Raw genomic sequence first — 21,760 nt, forward strand, 5'->3', positions numbered from 1 at the left:
AAATAGAGCGGTTTTTAGAGGGGCTGCTAGATGTTAAAATTAATCTATCCCCAACTGTGATAATAACTGGATGTGATGTGAAACTAAATATGAGCACTGAGGTTGAAGCTTTAGTTTTTATCTTTGTAGCAATCTTTAGGATTTTAATCAGTGCAGCATGGAAGGATACAGAAGCACCTACGTTTCAAATGTGGATGTGTAGAATGTTGGGTATTTACAACATTGAGGAAGCACTGTATGAACTAAAGGGAGCCAAGACAAGGGAAATGGGTATGCGACTTTGGGCCCCAGTAGCTGCCTGGAGAGCAGTAAGAGTTTAAAATGATTCCGTGGTATAGTAGCTTTTCAATCTGTTTTTTATATTTCTAAGGATGGTATATTTGTATGTATGTATTTATGATGGGAAAGAATTGGCTTTCACTATGTATCTGTAATCTATTTTGTATGAACTCTCATTAAAAAAAAAAAAAAAAAAAGGCCGTGGCACAATGATTGTTGTAGGCTTACTAGCCTCATTTATTTTACAGGCCCTGGGTACATGCACCATTTACTAGGAACTTACAAGTACATTAAATGTGCCAGGATACCACGGTGGATGCACAGTGGTCAGGGAGCTGCAATATGCTTCGGCACCACTGAGCATATTTTGAGTTGGCTTTCCACCGCCCCTTTCATGGCTGTGAGCCTGCCAAGAAAAGGGTGGTGGAGGGGTAAGGAAGGGGGCCTCAACAGGCTCCTGGGCCTAGGGGTGCATGCAGGGGGGCACCTGTTGTCCCCCCTGGATTTGCACCCCCTGTTCCTGCACAGTGAATGTGCAGTCGGTGCTCTCACTGAGGCGGCCTGCATTTTAGGCTCTCCCATGAGCCTAACAGCCGCCGCCATCAGACCGCTGCTGCACCGCCCACCCACAATGGATTACAATTGTAATCTGGCACGCAGGCGCACCATGGTCTTGGCTGTCCTCCAGCAGACGGCGCGGTGCCCGACTTGATCTTTTGCTAGTACGTGATTATGGGAAAAGGTTATTTCCTACGTGATTATGGGAAAAGGTTATTTCCTTTAGCTTTATGCATCTCTGAAATTATTTTGTAGAAACAATTGATCCTGGTATCCATTCTAATTTAAAATGGTATTTTGTAAAACACTTGAACTTTCACAGCACATGACTATGCTTCAAGAATATCTTTCACAATATTTTTTAACATTTTGGGAATTGTTCTCATTGATTATGCTGTATATTCATTAGTTCCAGCAGTGGGAGAGTTTTCATACTGCTATCAAAACATGTCCCAGTTTTACTGGGCGCAAAAACACTTGGTAAAATAGCATACAGGTCTGCGACTGCTGGCAGAGACACAGCCCAGTCACAACCTAACCCCCACAACAAAAAAACAGGATGATGGACCATATCCCAGTCTCGACAATTTCTGCCTGCTCCCCGACATCTTTCCAGTTCCCGCCCATATTGCCCAGGGCTTCTATTTATTGCATTTTCAGGTCTGAGCAGCAGGCAAATGGAGGTGAAACCTTCTCAGAATCAGAGATAATCTTGTGCAAAAGGACCTGGTATTCTTGGGTGTGCATTAATCCCGACTTGTATTTGAGCGTATAAATTCCTGGTCCACTCCCCAATAGCATACAAGGAAAATGGCTTTTCAGTTGGATGAATTTTTGTGTTTTTAAATAAAAATGCAAACATTTTTAGAAGAAAAAAAATAATGCAAGATTAGAATCCTTAGACAAAGCTTCATGGGAGAGCTGGGGTAACAGACTGGTGTTTAGTAAATTAGAGATGCTAAGGCAATTTAGTGTAAATTTTGTAATTTTCGGTGAAAAGTCTTAAAATGTAATGGAATTTCACGAGGTTTGTGGTTGTTTTTAAATTGACAGAGCAAATGTCCATAAAAATATATTGTGGCAGAATGAAATACATATATAATGTCCCAGCAAAACAAATGGAGCATCCTCAGGAATTTGTTTTTTATGTGTTATTCTTAAAAGTAAATCAATGATCTAAAAATTGTAAACATGATTTTTGTTGCAAAAAACGTGAGGCTCTTTACATAAACATGAAGGGTAAGGAATACAAAATGTCACATCTTGATGACATTTTTAAATGCTTAATTTTGTCTAATTGCGCTGTTGGAATTATAGTATGTTCACCCCTGCTGTCACTAATCAGAAGTAAACTGCATAATACAAAACTTCTCATAAAAACTGTAGACCTACTGAGATGACCACTGGAGCAGATCTGATGGCTGAGTTTTGATTGCAGCTTTTGTAAACTGTTTCAGTACTTCTGGCAGTTCCGGTGGAATCGACATTTGCTTATCCGACATTTTGATTTTGAAAAGCCCTGTGAAATAATGCAGAGGTAAATGGTAAATCAGATTTGTAATATATAGGCTTTTGTTACAAGGGAGTTGACTCGCATGACTCTCAGCGCCCATACTGCCGAGACAAAAGGTTCTAAAGTACCAAATTTACTCTGGGAATATGTTTTAGTGACATAAATTTGAAGACGACTCTTCCGGTTATGTTACCTTTGTAACTGGACAATATAATTGGGTCATTAGATATGCATGGCTATGACTTGTCGCTCTTTTTTGCCATACGTCAAGCGTGTGATCCTCAATGTACACTGCACAATGTTTGGAAAATGTACTGCCTCAACACAGGCAAGACAGAAGTAGTCACCTTCGGTAAAGACACCTCATTATGGGACTCCACCTGGTGATCTGCTGATCCCTGAGAAACACCCAACCCTACTACCTATGCAAAGAACCAAGCAATTGTAGTCAAAAACCAGCTTGCTATGACACGCCATGTGAATGCAGTGTATGCTTCATGTTTCCACACACTCAAGATGCCCAAGAAGATTTTCAAGTGACTTCCCGTTAAAACACAAAGAACTGCCACCCAGGCCCTCATCACCAACAAGTTGGACAACAGCAAAGCTCCCTGTGTATAAATCAACACACACCTGACCAGAGGACTCCAGATCATACAGACTTCAGCATCCAGATTTCAAAACAGACTCTACCCTGCACCCACATTACCCCGTACCTTCAAGACCTCCACTGGCTCCCTCTACACCAGTGGGCACTTTTCAAACTGCTCACACACATACAAAGCCTTGCACAACATCGGCCCACCTAAGTCAATAATCATATTAACTTCCAAATAGCTACGCAACGCCTCTGCTCGTCAAGACTTTTATTCTCACACATCTCCATGCGCAGAACCAGATAAGGCAGCCGGGTCTTCTCCTACCGTGCTCCCAAAGCCTGCTGTGACCTACATCTGCACATCAGAGCAGCCACCTCCCCAGTTCTTGAATTTCACAAGAAACTGAAGATATGGCTCTTCACCTAATGTTGGCCCTAGCTCTGTCCTTGCTGGCCCTGATTTTCAATGCCAGGATACCTTCCTGGGTAAGCTGTGTGCGCTATAAATACCCTTAACATAATAGACCTTCATGCACTACAATGCACTCTATAGGCGGTGGAAGGACGCAGAAACAGCTGATAGACAGGGGTGAGAGAGCCATTCACCTGTAGGCTGATTTATGATCTGATTAACATTGCCTTAGGCCATGAGAAGAGAAAGACTAAAAACCACAGGTTTAAAGTAGGCTTGTTGTAAATATTATTTTTCCTAATTTAGGGCCTGAATTCCACTTTTGTGTACGGCATTTGCTAAGTAATTAATGAAAAGTGAATAGACATGACTAACTCTGGGGTCGCAAGCTTTCTTTCTGGTGCTGTAAGCCTCAGGAAAAAGTTATTTAGTCACTAGGGGTCCCCATTAATGAGTTGTTAATTCCCTTTGTTGATGAAAATGTTGACAAATATGATTTTTATTGTTGCCTTTTACTCACTGCACCATGTTTTTTATGTAAGTATTTTATCTTTTTATGTATGTGTTTTTAATGGCGTTGTCGACTTTATATATCGTTTTGAATGACTGAATAAAAAACTTATGACTGACTGGCTACCTGACTCAATCACGTACAGATTTGTTTCATATTGTTGTGTTCCAGTAAATAATGATATGGTATTTAGTTAGTGAAGTTGATCATTTCATGTTTATTCATGAATATAAAATCAAAACGTTCCTAGATGATTGGAAATTGCATGTTTCACATTGTTGCGTTTTTAAAACAACAGTGTATAATAGTGTGGAAATAGCGGAAAGGACATTATGTGACTTATTACTTAATGTTTATCCTGAAAGTCTTCTGCAATTTCAGAATAATTCTGTTAAAACTGCACCTAGAAAGCTATAGGTAAAAGAGGGTTTTCATTCCAGGCGATAGAGGGGGACAATCACAATGGCACACTTGGAGGCATTTGGCAGCCTTTAGTTGGTTGTCTGGCTGGCCATGTTGCTGGTTGAACCTATAACACACAACTGCTTTTGTAGGCCGAGAATAGAGCTTATTGAAATCAGGTATGCATTTATGATCCAATTTTTAAACTCAGAATAAATTTTAAGTCATAGACGTGCTAAAACGAATATAGTGCTTAGAAGTAGTAAATGATGGTGTCAGTGCTAGAGATTGCATAGCAATGTTGAAGTCTTATTTGCTGTTTACATTGCTTATGAAGGTGCTTGCTGACTTAATGTTTATCTTCATTGTGATTACAGCTCTGTGTGCACTAGAGTATGTTTTTAGTTTAAAAGAGAAATATTCTAAAAACATGTATTCTCTTTTCCAGTGATCCCTGAGTGTTACTCATTTATGAAAGAGAATTTGGTGTTCCACTAACTGCCCTGTCATGTCTCAATGACCAATCGTTACCTGAAGCATATCTTATGCAAACCTTGCTCAGTGGGTTGTTAATGTGTTGCTGTCCAATTCTGTTCAAGTTGGCACATTGACTGACTACTGAGGAACTAGAAAGCCCAACCTAGTGGCAGTAGAAATGTCTAGAGAATAAATCAGGCAGACCCAAAGACCACTCTAAGTACAATTTAAGTTGACAAAAGCTACAGCTGAGTGTAGGCGAGACCGAAAAAGGTCTACATATTTCGTTGGCTTAATTTACATTCCAAAGATGTAGCAGGAGAATGAAGTCCTTAGAAGACAGCAAGTGTGAATGCATCCCTTAGTGGTTAACTGATGAGTTCTGCCCTAATGCATGCCTAAATGGGCTCATCAAGATCCCTTTACAAAATAGTTCACCTCGTTTTCACGCAGTCATAGTTTTCAAAGCTTTTTTAATCTAACCTGTTTGAAAAAAAAATAGAAACACAAAGGGGCTTATTTACAAGGCTCTAGTGCCGCCGGTGCGTCACTTTTTGTGATGCCCCGGCGATGCATTTTACTGCCCCGTATTTACAAGGACAGGAAAAGCCACACAAGGTGGCTTTTCCTGCCCTTGTAAATGCGGCCCCTGTCCTGGTAAATATAGCACCTTTACAAGGAGCACTTTGCATGAAAGGGGCGTTCCATGGGTGTGGCTGTTTCCACGAAACACCCACATTTCCAGATTCATGAGAAATCGTAAACCGTGAAATGCGTCTGAATGCTACGCCTCCCCAGGGGAGGCTTAGTGAGGCACAGCGAGGACAAATGTATTAATTTCTCCTCATTTTTCATCTTTCTATGCGTTCTGCATTCTGCAGCACATATAGAACGAGGAAATAATCACCTCTGGTGATTGTTTATGTGCACATAAACAAACATTTTTTTTTAAATTATGTTTTTCAAGTTCTATGGGTGCTAATGCAGCACACATAGAAGTTGAAAAACACCATTTCAGATTGTTCTAAAGGAGGCCCAAAGTATTCTAGAAAATGCAAATTCTGGAGGTAAAAATACGTTTGTCATCAAAAGTAAAATTACACACAGAAAGCACTGATCACACACACACTTTGCGCTAGCCAGTGGAGCTAACATAATTCTGCGGCACAGCCTCTTCATGCAAATGTACCTAATTTGTAGCCTCATTACTTCCAGTTTGGGAATTTTAATTTGCTGTGCTTCGAAGAACTAAAAGACGCAGGGCAAAATCATCATTTCATAGAATAAATGATTTCAGAGGATTGGGCGTTTTCCTTAGCAAATTGATGTCTGGTTTCGGCTGCTCAAATGGGTTTAGAATTTAGCTCATATATCAAATTGGGGCACTTTAATTGCAAAATACAGTTCATTATGATTCTATCCCACTTACACTTCCAGTTATATTTAGATTTAAGATTTTAATTGTTAGAATTAACTTGTTTTTAAATACTACTATTTTTCTTTAGAAATTAAATGTTCTGTACATGTTATGTTTGACAATTTAATTGCTCATGAAAATAGTTGTCAAACTTCTGGTTTCCCCAAAATGCAGCACCTGAACACAATTGTGTGTCCAGTGTGTTATTGTCTAATTTGATATATTTTCAATATTACAACATATTAAAGAAAGTATTCACATCTTAGTAGATGACGATCTAATGAACAGAATGCCAGCAACACGTCATTAGACAAATGAAAAGGAAGGACCCTGAAAAGAATGAGGATAACTTAATTATAAGTGAGAAGCCATGTGTGAGCGATTGGTGCTCCACAGGAAAACAGTACTAAAAATGTTGCCAACGAGAAATTTCTTAATTTGAATTTTCAATGTGTTGTCTCGGAACTGACAACAATGAAGACACCACGGGGCATAATATCAAGGACCAGTGTTAAAATGACCGCTGTTTTATCGGCAGGAAACTGCCGATATAACGGAGATAATGGGCTTGATAATACGCCCTTAGTAATTCCCATAGAAGCCCATGTTAACATCAGAACATGGGCTTTTATGGGAATAAACAAGGGCGTATTATGAAGCCCATTATCGCCGTTTTATCGGCAGTTTCCTGCCGATAAAACTGCGATAATTTTAACACCGGTCCTTGATAATATGCCCCCACTATCCCTCATTAGCCTTTGTTGTATCCTTTATGTGCACTATCGCTGCCAGCGGAAAAAACTATGGCCAATTGTACCCTTGTTCAAATCAAAAAAACTTCTACTATTTGTGACCAATCTTTTGAAAATTAAAGATTATTTTATGAACCAACTATGTACTCATAGGTCGGTTCATAAGAATGGAAGTCTAGTCAGAAACTATTGATACATATGTTACTGAATCACAGATTGTAAGGAATACCCAAAATCAACCCCCTCCAAATAGTGATTCAGTAATTATTCTGGAACCCATTGTAGCAGTGGGTAAAAGTTCTGACTACTAAAATGAGTTCTTACACTGCAAATAACTTTTTGTGGTCACAAACACCGAATTAGAGAGTTTACACCCACAGAAAAGTTTAATATAGCTGACACTCGATGCACATTGTAGTCTACATATTGTGATGCAGCAATCTCTATCTTCAACCACTAAGCAGTAACTATGCAGTGATCACCAGAAATGCAAGATTCCTCTCCAACATCCTTTTCTTTCCTTGGCCACCAATTCCACATCTCTGATAATCTATAATGCCCTCACATTATTTTTTGCCACAGTGAAGGTTGGTATGAAGAGTATGGAAGCACCCAAATTGTCTTAATTGGATACTAAGCCATTTATTAAAGTCTTATGAAGTTGTTTGCCTTTTCAACGTACCCAGGACAAGTTTCATTCAAGCCAATACCGAAGGACAAAGCTGCTCTCTAGAGTCTGATGTTACTCATATCAAGTGAAACAAGCCCAAATGTTTCTCGTATATCTGACCCACATATAACCGAAGAGCTACCATTACATCAAAAACTTCAATAGGTGCCACTTTTAATTTCATGTGTTTGGGATATTAGCCTTGTGGACCATATATATGAGGTGTCCCTTCTTCTAGTTAAATCTAATCTAATACTCCGACTAAAGTACATGTAAGAAATTACTACTTTCAAGTTTCTCTAGCCTAGTGTGTAGAGATATTTTTAAATATATATATATATATATATATATATATATATATATATATATATATATATATATATATATATACACTAAGCTTATGAGTTTAGGCTTGTCAAATTTTGTTTTTGATGTAGTTTTCCAAACCTTCTCATTTAAGTCATCCAACTATCTTTGTAGGATTTAGGAAGACCTTTTGAGTGTGTATTGTTAGTCTAATGCAGTATGTTCATTTTTTGCCTTTGTTTTGCTGCCACATCAGTAACAAACAAATCAAAGAGTTGAAGTAGAGGTGTAGCCCTTCTTTAGTTGATTATGGGTTGGGATCTCTAGACTTTTATTTTCATGTATATTATTTTCACTCCTCCATATGATGTTGCTAAATTGTACAACAGAGTTTATGTAATATGAGTTAAAACTGTAGCGGTGCGTGAACTTTTAGAAACAGTGCACAATGTGTAATGCGTTTCCTTAGATTTCAATGATATATTTTAATAGGTATGTCAATGTGTTTATAATACATGATTTGAAAGTAATTTTTACAAAAGTAGACTATACCATAAAAAAATCTTTTATGATTTTTCCTTTGGTTTAATATGAACAATTTCTTGCAATTTTCAAGATCCCACTTACATTTTTTGAGGTGATAAGGTGATAAATACTTTATTAGGGCCTGATTACGAGTGGGTTGGTGTATTCCAACCCATTCGTAAACCCCTGCTTATGTGCAAGTCTGAATTGTGATTTGGAAGGTATTTAACATATTTAATAAATATCGGATGCATTAAATACCTCAGTCTTTGTTACATTTCATCAGGCAAACTTGCTGAAATTTAAGAGGCAGTGATTCCACAAATAAACAAAAGACAAGCAAATTGTGTGTGAATAAAGAGGTAAAACAAACAGCTCCATTTTATTTCTGGGAGCAGGGGCTACGGCCTGCGGTAAGTGTCAATCAAGAGTAGAGTTTTGTCATTTAGGCCAGGTGCACTCCGAGGTGCCAGCTTGCATTATTATTTTGAATATATTGCAGAGCGTCGCCCACTCTTATACATACGTTGTGTAAACTTTTTTCGCAGGCCCACGTTGGATTTAACATCCAGCACAGGGAGAGTTGGTGACAAGTGAGCGGCAGGGACACTGCACAAATGTGGCCCTCTCAGAAAACAGCAAAATAAACAAATATTGCAATGTAACAGAAGGATGCGAAGGAGAGAATTAAACAAAAAATTTCAACTAACAAGTAATAGTTAAAGCTTTTAACATTTTTCGACTTTAAAAAAAGAAGATACTTGTACTAATATTTGAAGATGTTAAGAGTGTATGTGCATGCCAGTGGGGGGTAATGTACTGCATTGCTAAATACCTATAAAGTCCCAAAGGTGAGACCTATTGGCTATGCCAATGCTTGTTGTTATTGGGGTATATGAGCTGGTGGCCTTAATATGGTCCATCTCCTTAGACGGCATGGGCATAATATTTACTACCTTTACTTTGTCAGGTTTTGGTGACTGCAATTTCAGGATGTGGTCCTTTAGTGTTTGGACTCTCTTCCCGCTTGATGATGCCATGATTTTTTCACTTGGGCAGAGACTAATGAGCACAGATGGCCCTTTTCCAGGGCTGGATCTACTCTTGCTTATTTCACCCTTTAGGCTACTAAAGCTCATGAAGTTATTTCTATTCAAGGTTTTGTCCTTTATGCTTTCTCTTTTTGTGGTCAGTAGCAGGTTGGCTCTACCATAGGAGGGTTCACTCTTCTGATTAGAATCCGCTAATTTTTCTCCTTTGTTTGGCAAGTTTTGTGTTGATGGCGTGCTGAATTTCAACATTTCCACATATTCTTTGGGTGAATATGGCTCTGTAGCCTCGGGGATCTGCTCAGCTGCTCAAGTCCTGCTTCCTTGTCTGCTCCCCTTTGCATTCTCGGACTAGGGGCATGAGCCAGAGGTAGTGCTTTATCATATTTTGGAATTTTAGCCTGATTAAGGCAATTACATCATTTAAAGTTCACGTGGAAGTGTTATAAGGTATAAGGGAGAGCAGTGATCCTTGCTGAGCTCTGTGGCTGATACTGGTGTGCTTTGAAATGTAATGTCCAAGCTCAATGCATGGTTTTCTGTTTGAGAGAAAATATCATATCTAATGCATAGGCTGTTACATAAATTCCAATATCATTGTCTCCGTGAGCCATGATTAGTTGGATCAAAGGGGGTCTGGGAAGATCAATAGGATTAGAGTTGCATTGTTGCCTTTGTTATGTACCGTTTCAGATGCTTAGGATTGCTGTTTCTGTGCAGTGGTTTGGTGTTAATCCTGAGTGGTAGTCTGATAGTAAGCAATGTGAATCAAGAAAGATCTAACTGAAAATGTGATGAATTTGGCAGTTTAACTTGACTCAAATGAAATACTTTGCCCATATGTTGATACTCTGAAGATAAAGGAGTAATTTCTCAGTTGTCTGGTACACTGGTAATTTATACCAGAACTCACAAGCCTAACCTTCGACCCACCTGTAGAGTTCAGAAGAGCATATAGCCAGTTCTATTTGGAAATACTCTGTTCTCTGGCCAGTCGAAGCCCCCTTTTTGCACTACAGGCATAGTGATTCTGTCAGCAAGAAAAAGTAACAGACCTTTTGTCTGTAAGAATCACAAGACATACGTCTCGGCTGACTTCTTGCTAGAGACAGACTTGAAACTGTTCTAGACCCTTAGACTCTCTACTTCACAAATGGAAATTCAATATGATCCCTTAGAATTTGCTACCATGCTAATCATGGGGCAAACAGGGAATTATTTGAATTAGAATTAGTGGCCTTCATAGAAACTTTAAAGTTAACAACAATAGCCATTTCTCATCTGCCAAGGTATGATGAGTGAGTGAAAACTGGGCAATCTCATGATGCTTGCTATATTGATGCCAATGATTACTCTCTATCCTTGGAATGCAAAACACTGGACTCGGCTCCCAGTAGATGGGGTGATAAATACATGACTAGGGATAACCAGATGCAGAGAGACTGAGACAAAGTAAGGCCCTCTGATACAGTGAGTAGACGTACATTTAGTTATGAATTGGACCAAAGATCCCTCCATGATTCAACTTCATAACTATAGCCTCTCAGACAATTGTGAGTATCCCTTTAGCAATACTGTTAGATCATCATGATAGACTTTCCATTACCTTGAATCACACACCTTCGGGAGATCAGCTAATGGTTCTCCTTACAATATCTAGTATGATAAAAAAAAAGTAACAGTTGCTGATGTTTTACTGATTTCTTATATTCCTCAAAATTGCATTTTCGTCATCCTTGATTTTCTGGAGGAATATGTGGGGAGGGTGTTAAAATGACAGGAGATGGGCTCTCCCAGTCGAATTCTGCAGTATTGGTCCAATCCTAGCAGATAAATTGCTGACTATCTTGATAGTAGCTACTAACAGAGGGATTGTACTTGAATCCATGAGAATAACAAGGATTTTCATGGTGCTTAAAACCAACATGAGATGTCAAACTTTAATGTTATATCACACAGTCTATGTTAAATATTTATTTAACTACTCGAGGCAGGGCTATAACATGTTATATTGCTTTTACTTCAAGAAGATGAGCATGGTTTCATGCCCAAAATAATCATAGAGCTAATATTAACGAAATCGCATAGGTTATGGGTGTGGTGTTGAACAGAGGAGAGGAATATGCATTAGCATTTCTTGATGCGCAAAATGTTTATGGCCGTGGGTTATACTTGATACAGATACTGAAGAGGATGAATTGTCAACGATGCTGACAATGGTTATTGGGTGCACGTAGGGAGAGTGGTAACAATCCTTCATGTAGCTCTGAAATAGGATAAGAGCGGAAGAGCTAAGATAACAATAGAGAAATGGAACAACGTTTTCCAGAACCCTTAAAAATAAGGAATGGGATAAGGACTGTGTTCAGATTTAAACCTATCAAATAGTTACAAGGAACCTATTTAACGCCACTGAACCTAATTATGATTTATCTGGAACCATCCTCAGTATGTACGAGAACCTATCAGTCTAATGCAGACTTCATAAATGTGATGTGAAGTTTCCAAGTGTATGATTTTTTTCAGTTTGATAGGAATAGTCCCTGAAACACGCACAAAATTGGGTGCACATTTGCAAGATATGGGGCAATATTGGCTCTAAGATACATAGGTATTCTTTGGATGAGATCATGGGCACCTCAACTTTGCAGCTGGGCATGGAGCATAGCAAACTGGCTGTGGCAGAGGAGAGCAATGAAACTTATGAGGAGGGATCACCTGAATGTAGTGCGTAATTTGAGACGGTGGTTTCTGGTGCTCCGCACCGGCACCCAATTGCCAGAACCTGCACTTATGACAGCTGTCACATGGTGGCGCTGTTTGTGTAACTTAAAGATGAGAAGAGAAACAGTTTGTTAATTAAAAAAATACAAAAACAACTAATACCTGCCACCCAAACCATTCTTCAAGCATTGGCAGCCTAGATCCATCTGAATTGTCACATTTCAGTGTGATTGCCTCCTGATGAGGGCCCGCACTTATTTGTTTACAAAGTAAGCACTGCCTAACTGACTAGGTAGCAATGATTTAAAAAGTATCCACCCCTCCAGGTTCTAGGCCTCTTTGAGAATAGATTAGAAGTACCAGAGGGGATCCTTCATAGTAGGTGGTACTCACAGCAAACGATGATCAGCACTGACTTGGATCAGTGAATAGTAAAGCCACAAAACAATGTGTGGGGTGTATTTTCTCCTAAATTGTAATTGCAAACAGCTGACTGGGACATCAGGCTTTGAGGGCAACCAGTTTGATGTTGCACGGTAAAATATCAGACTAATTATTAATGATGTAGATTAATTGTGTTTACTTGCATTGTATAAGGGTGCTTCCAGAAATGTTATATAAATATACATGTGTGACCTTGGCTGTGACTGTCCTCACTGCACTTGATATTGATACAAAATAGCACCTATGTAACCCTGAAATATTTGGTCCAAAATCTGGTCACAAAAAAATTTAGAGTTAGGTGGGAGCTCAGAAAGACAGGACTAACAACATGCTTGTGCTGTGTTCTCTTAATTGGTAATCTGCATCAGCATTTGGATATAATAATCACAATGTTTACAGTCCTGAGGTGAAAATTGAGCCTTGGTAGTGTGCAGTTTGTTTTATTAAAATGTGGATTCCTCTGTAAACTTGCCCTAGTCCTTGATGAATCCTGAAGCACATGATAGTGCAGTGTTCCCCAGTGTTTATTTGTATGCATGTGTTGATACTCCAAAGCAACATATATGTTAGGAGATGGATATGGTATTTGTGTGATTTATATGGGGAGGACAAGGAGTTAAGCTGAGTACATTGAATTTAGCAACGAAGTGGGTGGACTACTGGTACTCAACATGAAGTGTTATTAATTGCACACAACTCCAACATGCGACTGGTAAATTCTCAATGGAAATGTTGGTGGCAAGATCAACTATAGGAAGTCCAAGCCTATGTTTCCTCTGACACAAATACCTTTGTGCTGCCTCCCATAAAGGTCATAATTCAAACCTCTGCCTCCTGAAGACCTCATCGATATCCTTAAATCCCTCAAAGACATCTTTCTATGTCCCTCATCAAGGCACTGGGCTATCTTATACCTATGAAATACAAGCACAGTCCCACGAAACAAAAGGACTACCCTATGTAGTCTAATTAGTAATTGTATTTGAAATAAATTATTTAAGATTATATCGTTTAACCCTTGTCTAATAGGCCTAGGTAAGGGAGAGGCGGAAGATGCTAGTGTTGGTAGAGTTAGAAGAGTTTTAACAGTGCCAAAAGACTTTTTATAATGAGACAAATAAGCTGTTGCAAAGAGTTTGCTTAAAAAAGAAATACATACATTTTATTTCATACAGCTGTGTAAACCATTGACATATTATTAATACATTAAAATCATGAGCACACAAGAATGCAGCAATTGTTAATGAACACACAACATGTTTAAAAAAAAATTTAAATCAAGAAACAAATGTAGACGCGGCGTTTCGGTTTTTGAAATACAAGCACCTTCTTCAGAACAGATTCTAAATTGAGAAACACAGAATTACCATGGCACAATTATGTGGTTTTTATTTCGCTGTGTAATTAATTGTTTTGATTATTAATGTGTATTGTTTGTTAATTCTGTGTTTTGGGATAGGGGGGATCCCAGCAAAGACCTTATTGTCATAGGTCCCTCTCAGTCACAGTGAATTATGCAAAATTGCTTGGAGTGCTTTTTCAAGCGGTGAGTTTACACCATCATAATTTGTCGTGCTATTCTCAAAATGTGTCCAAGAAGTCCAAGAAAAGCTCATACAATTCTGGAAACGCAGTGCTTCAGATACAAAAGTCCCCATTTATAGGTGAGCCCCCATAGGACAGGTGCCAAAAATGTCCAACTGTCCTAAATGCACATTCCTTGTATCCTACAACCATCTCATAACTTTTAGAGAATGTGTGATGTCATTTATTCTACCAGTAGAGCCTCTGTTAGTTCCAGCATTAGAAAAGCAAACACTGCTTGAGAGCTGCGAGTAGAAATGACTTCTGAAGGCCCCCATGTCCACCAGCTTCTTTTCTGGCCACCTACCCTTTGCACGTGAAAAATAAATTTCTCCTTGGTTTACTAAACACACAATTTCACACCACTCTTTCTCCTTTTGTGTCATTCAAATAGATATAGAAAATAAGCAAGCAGTGAAGCCCAAACAGTAAGCTCAAAGAAACTGTCCAAGAGTAGCAGTCAATACAAATGTTATTAAAATTATATTTATACAATAAAGATTACAAATATATTCTGTCGTAAAATCTAAAACATTGCTAACTAGTACATCTCATCTATATAATTAAAAAAATGGATCAAAGAAAACATTATTTAATGTTCCCTGCAATTAATATGACACGAACAAATATATGGTAACAAATCAATATCTGTTTACAAAACTAAATCAATCCCCCCGAGAGAAAACCAACAGACAGTTCAATTTGTCTTTGTCTACTTACGGTAGATGGCAAATCACCAGTGAAGAAATGAACCTTTTAACTATATGATCTTTAAAAGGACTTCTTAAATACCCATTACAAAAGCGAGGGCTGCAGCATAATATAAAGAAGGTGGTGTCGACAAAGCCTCTTGGTGAAGACAGCTATTTAAAAATGGTTTAGTCTGGAACTAAAATTAGCGTTTCTCCATCTGCAAACAGAATCTGTTCTATGGAACAATATTTTGACATATGATCAGGAGAATTAAAGAGAGTCTTGATAAAGATGGTTTAAACTGATGAATTCCATCGAAACACGTTGACGCAAAGGTTTTACACAATTCGGTGGTTGACTGGCTCCACAGATACTTTCAAAAGGAGGGTGTATCGGGTTCCAGTCAATATTTTATCCCTTTCACGAATGTGTTACATTTTATGAAAAATTGAACTGTCTATTGTTTTTCCCTCGGGGTGTTTGATTTAGTTTTGTAAACAGATATTGGTTTGCTAACAGATATTTGTTTGTGTCATATTAATTGAAGAGAACATTAGAGAATTTTTTCTTTGATCCATTCATTATATTATATTGATAAGATGTACTAGTTACCAATGTTTTAGATTTTACGACTATATTTTTAATCTTTATTGTATAAATATATTTCCAATAAAATTATCGCCGCTTTTGCGGCAGTTTTCAGCCGAGAAGCAGCGATAATTTCATCGCCCTATTAGCACGCTGTCGCTAACAGCAGTTAGCGTCAGTTTGTAGGCGATAGCGAGCGGTTTGGGGCCCGCTTTGCATGTCAGCGATATTTATCGCTAATGACATGCAAAGTGGGCGTACCCAACCTGTTAGCAACTGAAAGCAGTCTCTAACATCGCTATCGCCTATTATCAACGTAGGCGTAGCGATTAAAAAATTTCCGCTAAGCGCGAATATCGCTGAAAACTAACACCTGCTCAGACCACTTCTTAACCTGTATATGCAATGGGAGGTGGATATTCAGGTTAAGACCCTATTGGCGTTAATGCCTGAATATTGCTGGATTTCCAGCGATATTCACGCATTAAGCCGCTATCGCCGGATATTTTATCGCATTTGAGATAAACATTGCTAATAGCACGTTATCTCTGCGATAAAACCCGGCGATGCCCGGCGATAGAAAAAATGTCGCTAACCTTATTTAGCGATAAATATCGCTAGTTGTTGATACTATGCCCTTGTGTGTTTAGTAAACCAAGGAGAAATCTATTTTTCACTTGTTAAGTACCCTATTCTCTTTGGTGAGACTCAGGGTCCCTCTCTTTATTCTGCACACCTACCCTTTGCACACCATTGACTGTATTTTCCTTGCTGTTCCCTGACTCTATTTTCCTAGTAGCATGAGCGTGCGTTATACACAAGAGGCCTTGCTCCTGTTCTGCTTTCAGCCGCCATCTTTACAGGGTTCGTCCTCATTTGAATTACTTTTGCGTCTATGTTTTTCTTAGCGTTTCTTACGATAATTTTATTTTTTTCTCGATGTTGTCGATATTTTTGGATTCGACTTCGTGTGCGAGGGATGTCTTCGAGAAAGACAGGTTTCAAGCTATGCAGGACTTGTTCCCGCATGATGTTAGTTACCGATCTCCACTGCGTATGTCTGTGGTGTATTGAACGCGACCACAATTCAAATTTGTTTTCAGACAGTCAGGTGATGACCCTGAAGACTTTGAGGGAGCGCGCAATGAAATTGCTTGCGGCGTGGCAGTCAACACCGTCAAGTGAGACTCAGAGGATGTCATGGTCCCGTTCAAAGAAGAGGAGGTCAAGGGACCGCTCACAGTGCCCTAAGTCCTCTTCCTCCCAAGTGTCCAGAAGACCAGGAGGTCTTCTGGACACTTGGGAAAGAGGCACAAGAAGAAGAAGAAGGCCAAGAGGACTTCGACTTCACATCAACTGGCACCCATCATCAAGAGAGGTAAGGAGCACCGACGCTCTAGGCACGGTTCTGCGGCACCTAAGTCGACTTCATGCCTCCCACCCTTTCAGGGAGTCGGAGCTACTCCCGCTCAAATTAAAGAGTTTTACAAGGCCATGTGCCGCGTATTTGAGCGGAACGACCCTGTTGGTGAGCCCTCGGGCCACGTGGGGTCGGATGGGGCCCCATCGGGTTCTGCCGGTGGGGCCTCAGGGATCCGATCCTGGATCAGGTCTGACGCCAGTCGTGCCAACTCGATGTTAAATCCGAAGTCGGTGCCTACGACGTCGCCAGTGCCCATCAGCGGCGCAAGCCCCATCCTCCTCCCCAATGACAGAGAGCCAGAATGGCGTTGAGCAATGCCGATTCTGATGTTGACAGAACCCAGGGGTTCTATCTTGTCGCCTAAGTAGTTTGTGGACCTGCTGGGCTCAGGAGAGGAATGGGAGGAGTCTGGAGACCCTCTTGAGAACCAGGATGTCTCTGAGGAGACAATGGACTGGTATGGGGAACTTGGGGAAGCCAGTAGTTTGGATACTTCCCCAGACACGGGCATGCTCTCTCCGCCTACAGTGGCTATGGAGGAGTGGCAACCTACGCTATGGTGGTTAAGAGGGCAGTTGAGGTCCTTGGACTGAAGCTGCCCTCAGTGCTGATCAGAACTAATCTCCTGATCGAAGTGCTTCAGCCTGGGGCTTCCACTTCTGAACCTCTACTGCTCTTTAATGAGGCACTTACGGACGTCCTTCTAGGAATGTGATCCAAGCCTAGCACACCACTCTAGTGGGTGGGAGAATTCATCATCATCTTCTCCGCTGAAGATCTATAACAACAGACAAGTGGATCTTGCAGATCATCAAGGAGGCCATCCATTCCTTTCTTTCCCTCCTCCTATTCTGCCAACTGAGGAGGGGCTGGCTGAGAATCATTTAACGTTGCTCCAAGAGGAAGTTGCAGCTCTTTTGGCTAAAGAGCTATAGAAAGGGTCCCAGCTGCAGAAGTAGGCAGTGGCAGTTATTCCCGCTACTTTCTAATTCCGAAGAAGGACAAGGGGCTTCGGCCCATTTTAGATCTTCAGATCGTCAATCTCTTCCCCAAAAAGGAGAAATTCAAAATGCTCACATTGGCTCAGGTCTTGTCTGCCCTAGACCAAGGAGACTGGATTGTGGCGTTGGACCTGCAGGATGCATATTTTCACATTCCCATCCTGCCAGGCCACAGGCGTTACCTGCAGTTCAAGGTAGGCCACAAGCACTTTCAATTTACTGTGCTCCCCTTGGATCTTACCAGTGCCCCGCCGGTGCAGGGATGGGCATTTTGCCTGTTCTGTAGTACGTGAAACATTTTAATATCAACTCCTTTCCTCATACATTTCCAGTAACTAAAATGTTTTTCAGGGTGGGAATTCTCCTAACATGGCGCTGCCACGGCAGCCATTTTTAACTAACCAAGCGGTCTAGTACTATAAATCAGAATGACAGGGTTTTTTTTTCTAGCCGCATGGGTAGGAAAGGGCTTATTAATGGAAACGGCCATGCACCAGTTAGTATGCGGTCTCCAGGGAGAGAAGTAAGGTACTGAACCATAGGCAGCTTTGACGCAGTAAGTGGCGGAGGGCTTCTTTTTTTCCCACAGATGGAGTACGCTACCCACCTGTTAAGCAGCAACAGGAGTACATGATGAATAGACCTTTCCCCCGTTTTTTTAGAGTGTGACTACAAGCCCTTCGACCCCGGCTTTGACCATGATGCAATAATATAGCATCTACAGAAGTACGTCATATGGATTTTCTTTTCTATGTTTTAAGTTGTACTGTCACGTAGTGTCTTGTTTTACGAGTGCTATTTTACAAGTGTTGTCACTCATTACAGTGTGTTGCTTGTTCATGACACATTATATGAGCACATAGGATAGACCATATGAGCACCCACAATATACGGGTGCAATATTTTGATAGTTGCATACACAATCATGCTAATGCAACCTGCCAGCACGGCTGAAAGGTCACTGTTTATAATATATATTTTTGTTTTCTAATTACAGACACGGATTAATAACTAGAACCGTATGTATACAGTGCGCATTAGGTGTGCATGTTTTGTGTCCTTATTACAGGATTCACTCAGAGTGGTACACACTGGGCTGGACCGCGTGGAGTTCTGATGAAGAGCTATTAGGAGAACAGCTCGAAACATGTTGACAAAAACACATTACTGAGACAACCAGACTCATTAAGGTCAAGTTTCTTCTTAGTAAATGACCCCTGATTTTTAATTGTACCAACTAGGGGACAGAATAAAAGAGTGGCCAACTAGTTAGGTATGTTTAGATTTTCTTTCCCTTTCTACTCCACATCACTGCACTACACATAGTCAACAATAAAAAGTGCTCCTACGTAATTCGCAGGTCGCAGCACTCCTCGATCCGTAGAGGATTGAGAGGAACCCCAATGATGAAGCATGCCACCTAGGTGCAAACCTGGTGGGTGAAGGTTCTCTAGAAAAAACATATTTTTTCTAGATGAGGGAATACAACAAATTCTTGCTGTATCCTATCTAATTCCCTAAGGGCAGGCTTTCTTCGATATACTCGACTTTTGTCTAACTGAGTATTACGCTCCCCCCGTTGCCAGCAGTAGCGGAACTGCTGCCCCTGTATTACAACTACTTTCCACAATTAAGCGACCATTTAAGATGGATAGGGGATGTTGGAAATAATTTTTAAGTCCATTTGCATTTGGTCATCTTCACAACACTTCTTACTGTTGCTGCTTGCTCAGTCTACTATCTTTACACACCGGTGCTGAGGCTAATGTTGCATCTACCTGCAAAATTTACTTACTCCCTCCTTCTACCCATGTAAACTTGATTCGGTGTGGTGGTGGATAGGCGCAAGGCCTTAGAGACTACTGCCCCACCCAGAGAAAGTTTGTTCCCCACTGCCCTTTCACCCTTTCCCACTTACTTATACCCAGTCCATGCTCTGAGAGCCTCGCCTTACAAAACAGTACTGTATACTGAAACGCATGGTCAGAAAATATTTACTCTCACATCATTCAGAAGGTCTGCCAGGATCTTGTGGTGTGCATCTTTTCATTCCATCACATCTAGTACCCTACATTGTATGGGGATGCTAGCTTAATGTGCATATCTGTAATGCAGCTAGACTGACCTGAAGACATTACAATGCGACCCAACACAAAACTCAAGGGGCAATATTTCCATGCAAACTGTACCCTCTCTGAACATAAATGGTCTAACACAGTATGTAAAATTGAAGAAAATCTTGTTCTTTTTGTTCTTTCTCCACACACACTGTGCAGATGTAGTGTTCATTCAAGAAGCACACCTCTCCCATTCAGAGAGTGAAAAACTGAGCCAAGACTTCGTAGGCTGAGAGTTCCTCTCTTGTAAGAGTTCCTAACATGGCAATGTCATCCCATTTTATTAGTCTAACCGGAAGGGAGAGTTTGTAATTTTGGTCAGAAATGGTCCGGGCTCACAAAACATGAGTTGACACAGATGGTCATTACATACTTCTTAAGACCAGCTTTCAGGTTGTGTCATTGATTTTTGGTTCTGTATCTGCCCTGACTAGGGTCAATTGACTATTTTCCAGAGCATTGGACCACATCTTTCTTGCCCTACCTGGAGATAAGGTGCTTCTTGGAGGCAATTGGAACCTAGTATTACAAAGAGTAATGGCTATATCAGACCATCATGTACTCTATAACAGAAAAGATTGGCATGGCATTACTGACTTCATATCTGGCCATTCACTGAACACATCACTGGCGACTAACTCATCCCTCCACCTGTGTTTATACATTCACTTCCTGCACACATGGCACATGCAGTAGGACTGATTATTACCTTGCAATGCGTGCCCTTCTTCAATTTGTAGAGGAATTGGATATTACCCCAAATGGCACTTCTGATCATAATGTGGTATAGCTTCACCTGGCTATAGGTATGATCATGATGTGGTATATGGCTTTGCATGGCTATAGGTATCCTAGAATCCCTCACATGCCAATATAATTTTAATGCCACTTGGTTCAGGACTAAGGATGATCAAAATAAAGTACAAGTATTATTACACTCTTGTCTGAAGGCGAACAGCCACTTGGTATTCTCCTCCTATTTGTCGTGGGAAGGCACTCTCAGAAGGGAAATAATAATGGGCACTTCTGAAAAGACAAGCACATGAGGTTTATCAAGCCGTAAAAAAAATTGGCCCTTCCCACCAAGTGCTGTCCAAAAATACTTTCTCAAGATATGCTATGAGAATTCATACAGAGGAAATGTGAACTTAAGGGGTTCCACTCAGCCAAAGCAGAAACATCTTCCTTTAGTTTCAAGCAGAGGCATTACAAAAGGGGAGAGAAGGCAGGGCATCTATTTACTTATCAATTGCAGCAGCAAGAAGCTTCTGTTACAATCACAGTAATTAGAAATGACTCAGGAATAACTGACGCCACCGTATGACATATTATTCGTTTTCTGTTCTTTTTATGAAAAATTGTATACATCAGACTGTTCTACCTCCACACAAGTGGAAGAGGAATGTCTTCGCAACCCACCCATGCTATAAAACTCTTCCCAGAGATGACAGCCCTGCTCATGAAGGATTATACTGAAGAAGAGCTAGGACAGACCATAGATGACCTTCCTACATCTAAGGCCCCCGGGCTATGGCTACCCAGCTGAACGTTTTAAAATAAAAAATATAAAATGTGGTTTTCCCCTATGCAAACTTTTCAATGACATTCAGGATGGCTACTCCGTCTATGATTGAAGCTAACAAGGCAAAAATATAATTTTTACTTAAACCTGAAAAAGGCCTGCTAAGTTGTGTGAGCTACTGGCTGATTTCTTTAA

General features: G+C 40.2%; 2 protein-coding genes across 2 annotated transcripts in view; one reads left to right on the plus strand and one right to left on the minus strand.

The window, feature by feature from the left end:
- Positions 1-21,760, plus strand: part of LRRC20 (leucine rich repeat containing 20) — a 1,483,106-nt gene that overhangs the window by 1,350,766 nt on the left and 110,580 nt on the right. The window lies entirely within an intron of this gene.
- Positions 1-21,760, minus strand: part of LOC144756465 (ropporin-1-like) — a 309,156-nt gene that overhangs the window by 179,269 nt on the left and 108,127 nt on the right. Inside the window, exon 2 of the mRNA XM_078646288.1 lies at positions 2,230-2,356. Coding sequence (XP_078502414.1) covers positions 2,230-2,356 — 127 coding nt within the window. The remainder of the gene's footprint in view (positions 1-2,229; positions 2,357-21,760) is intronic.

Source organism: Lissotriton helveticus, chromosome 5_1 (assembly GCF_964261635.1).
Source record: "Lissotriton helveticus chromosome 5_1, aLisHel1.1, whole genome shotgun sequence".
NCBI classification, from domain to species: domain Eukaryota; kingdom Metazoa; phylum Chordata; class Amphibia; order Caudata; family Salamandridae; genus Lissotriton; species Lissotriton helveticus.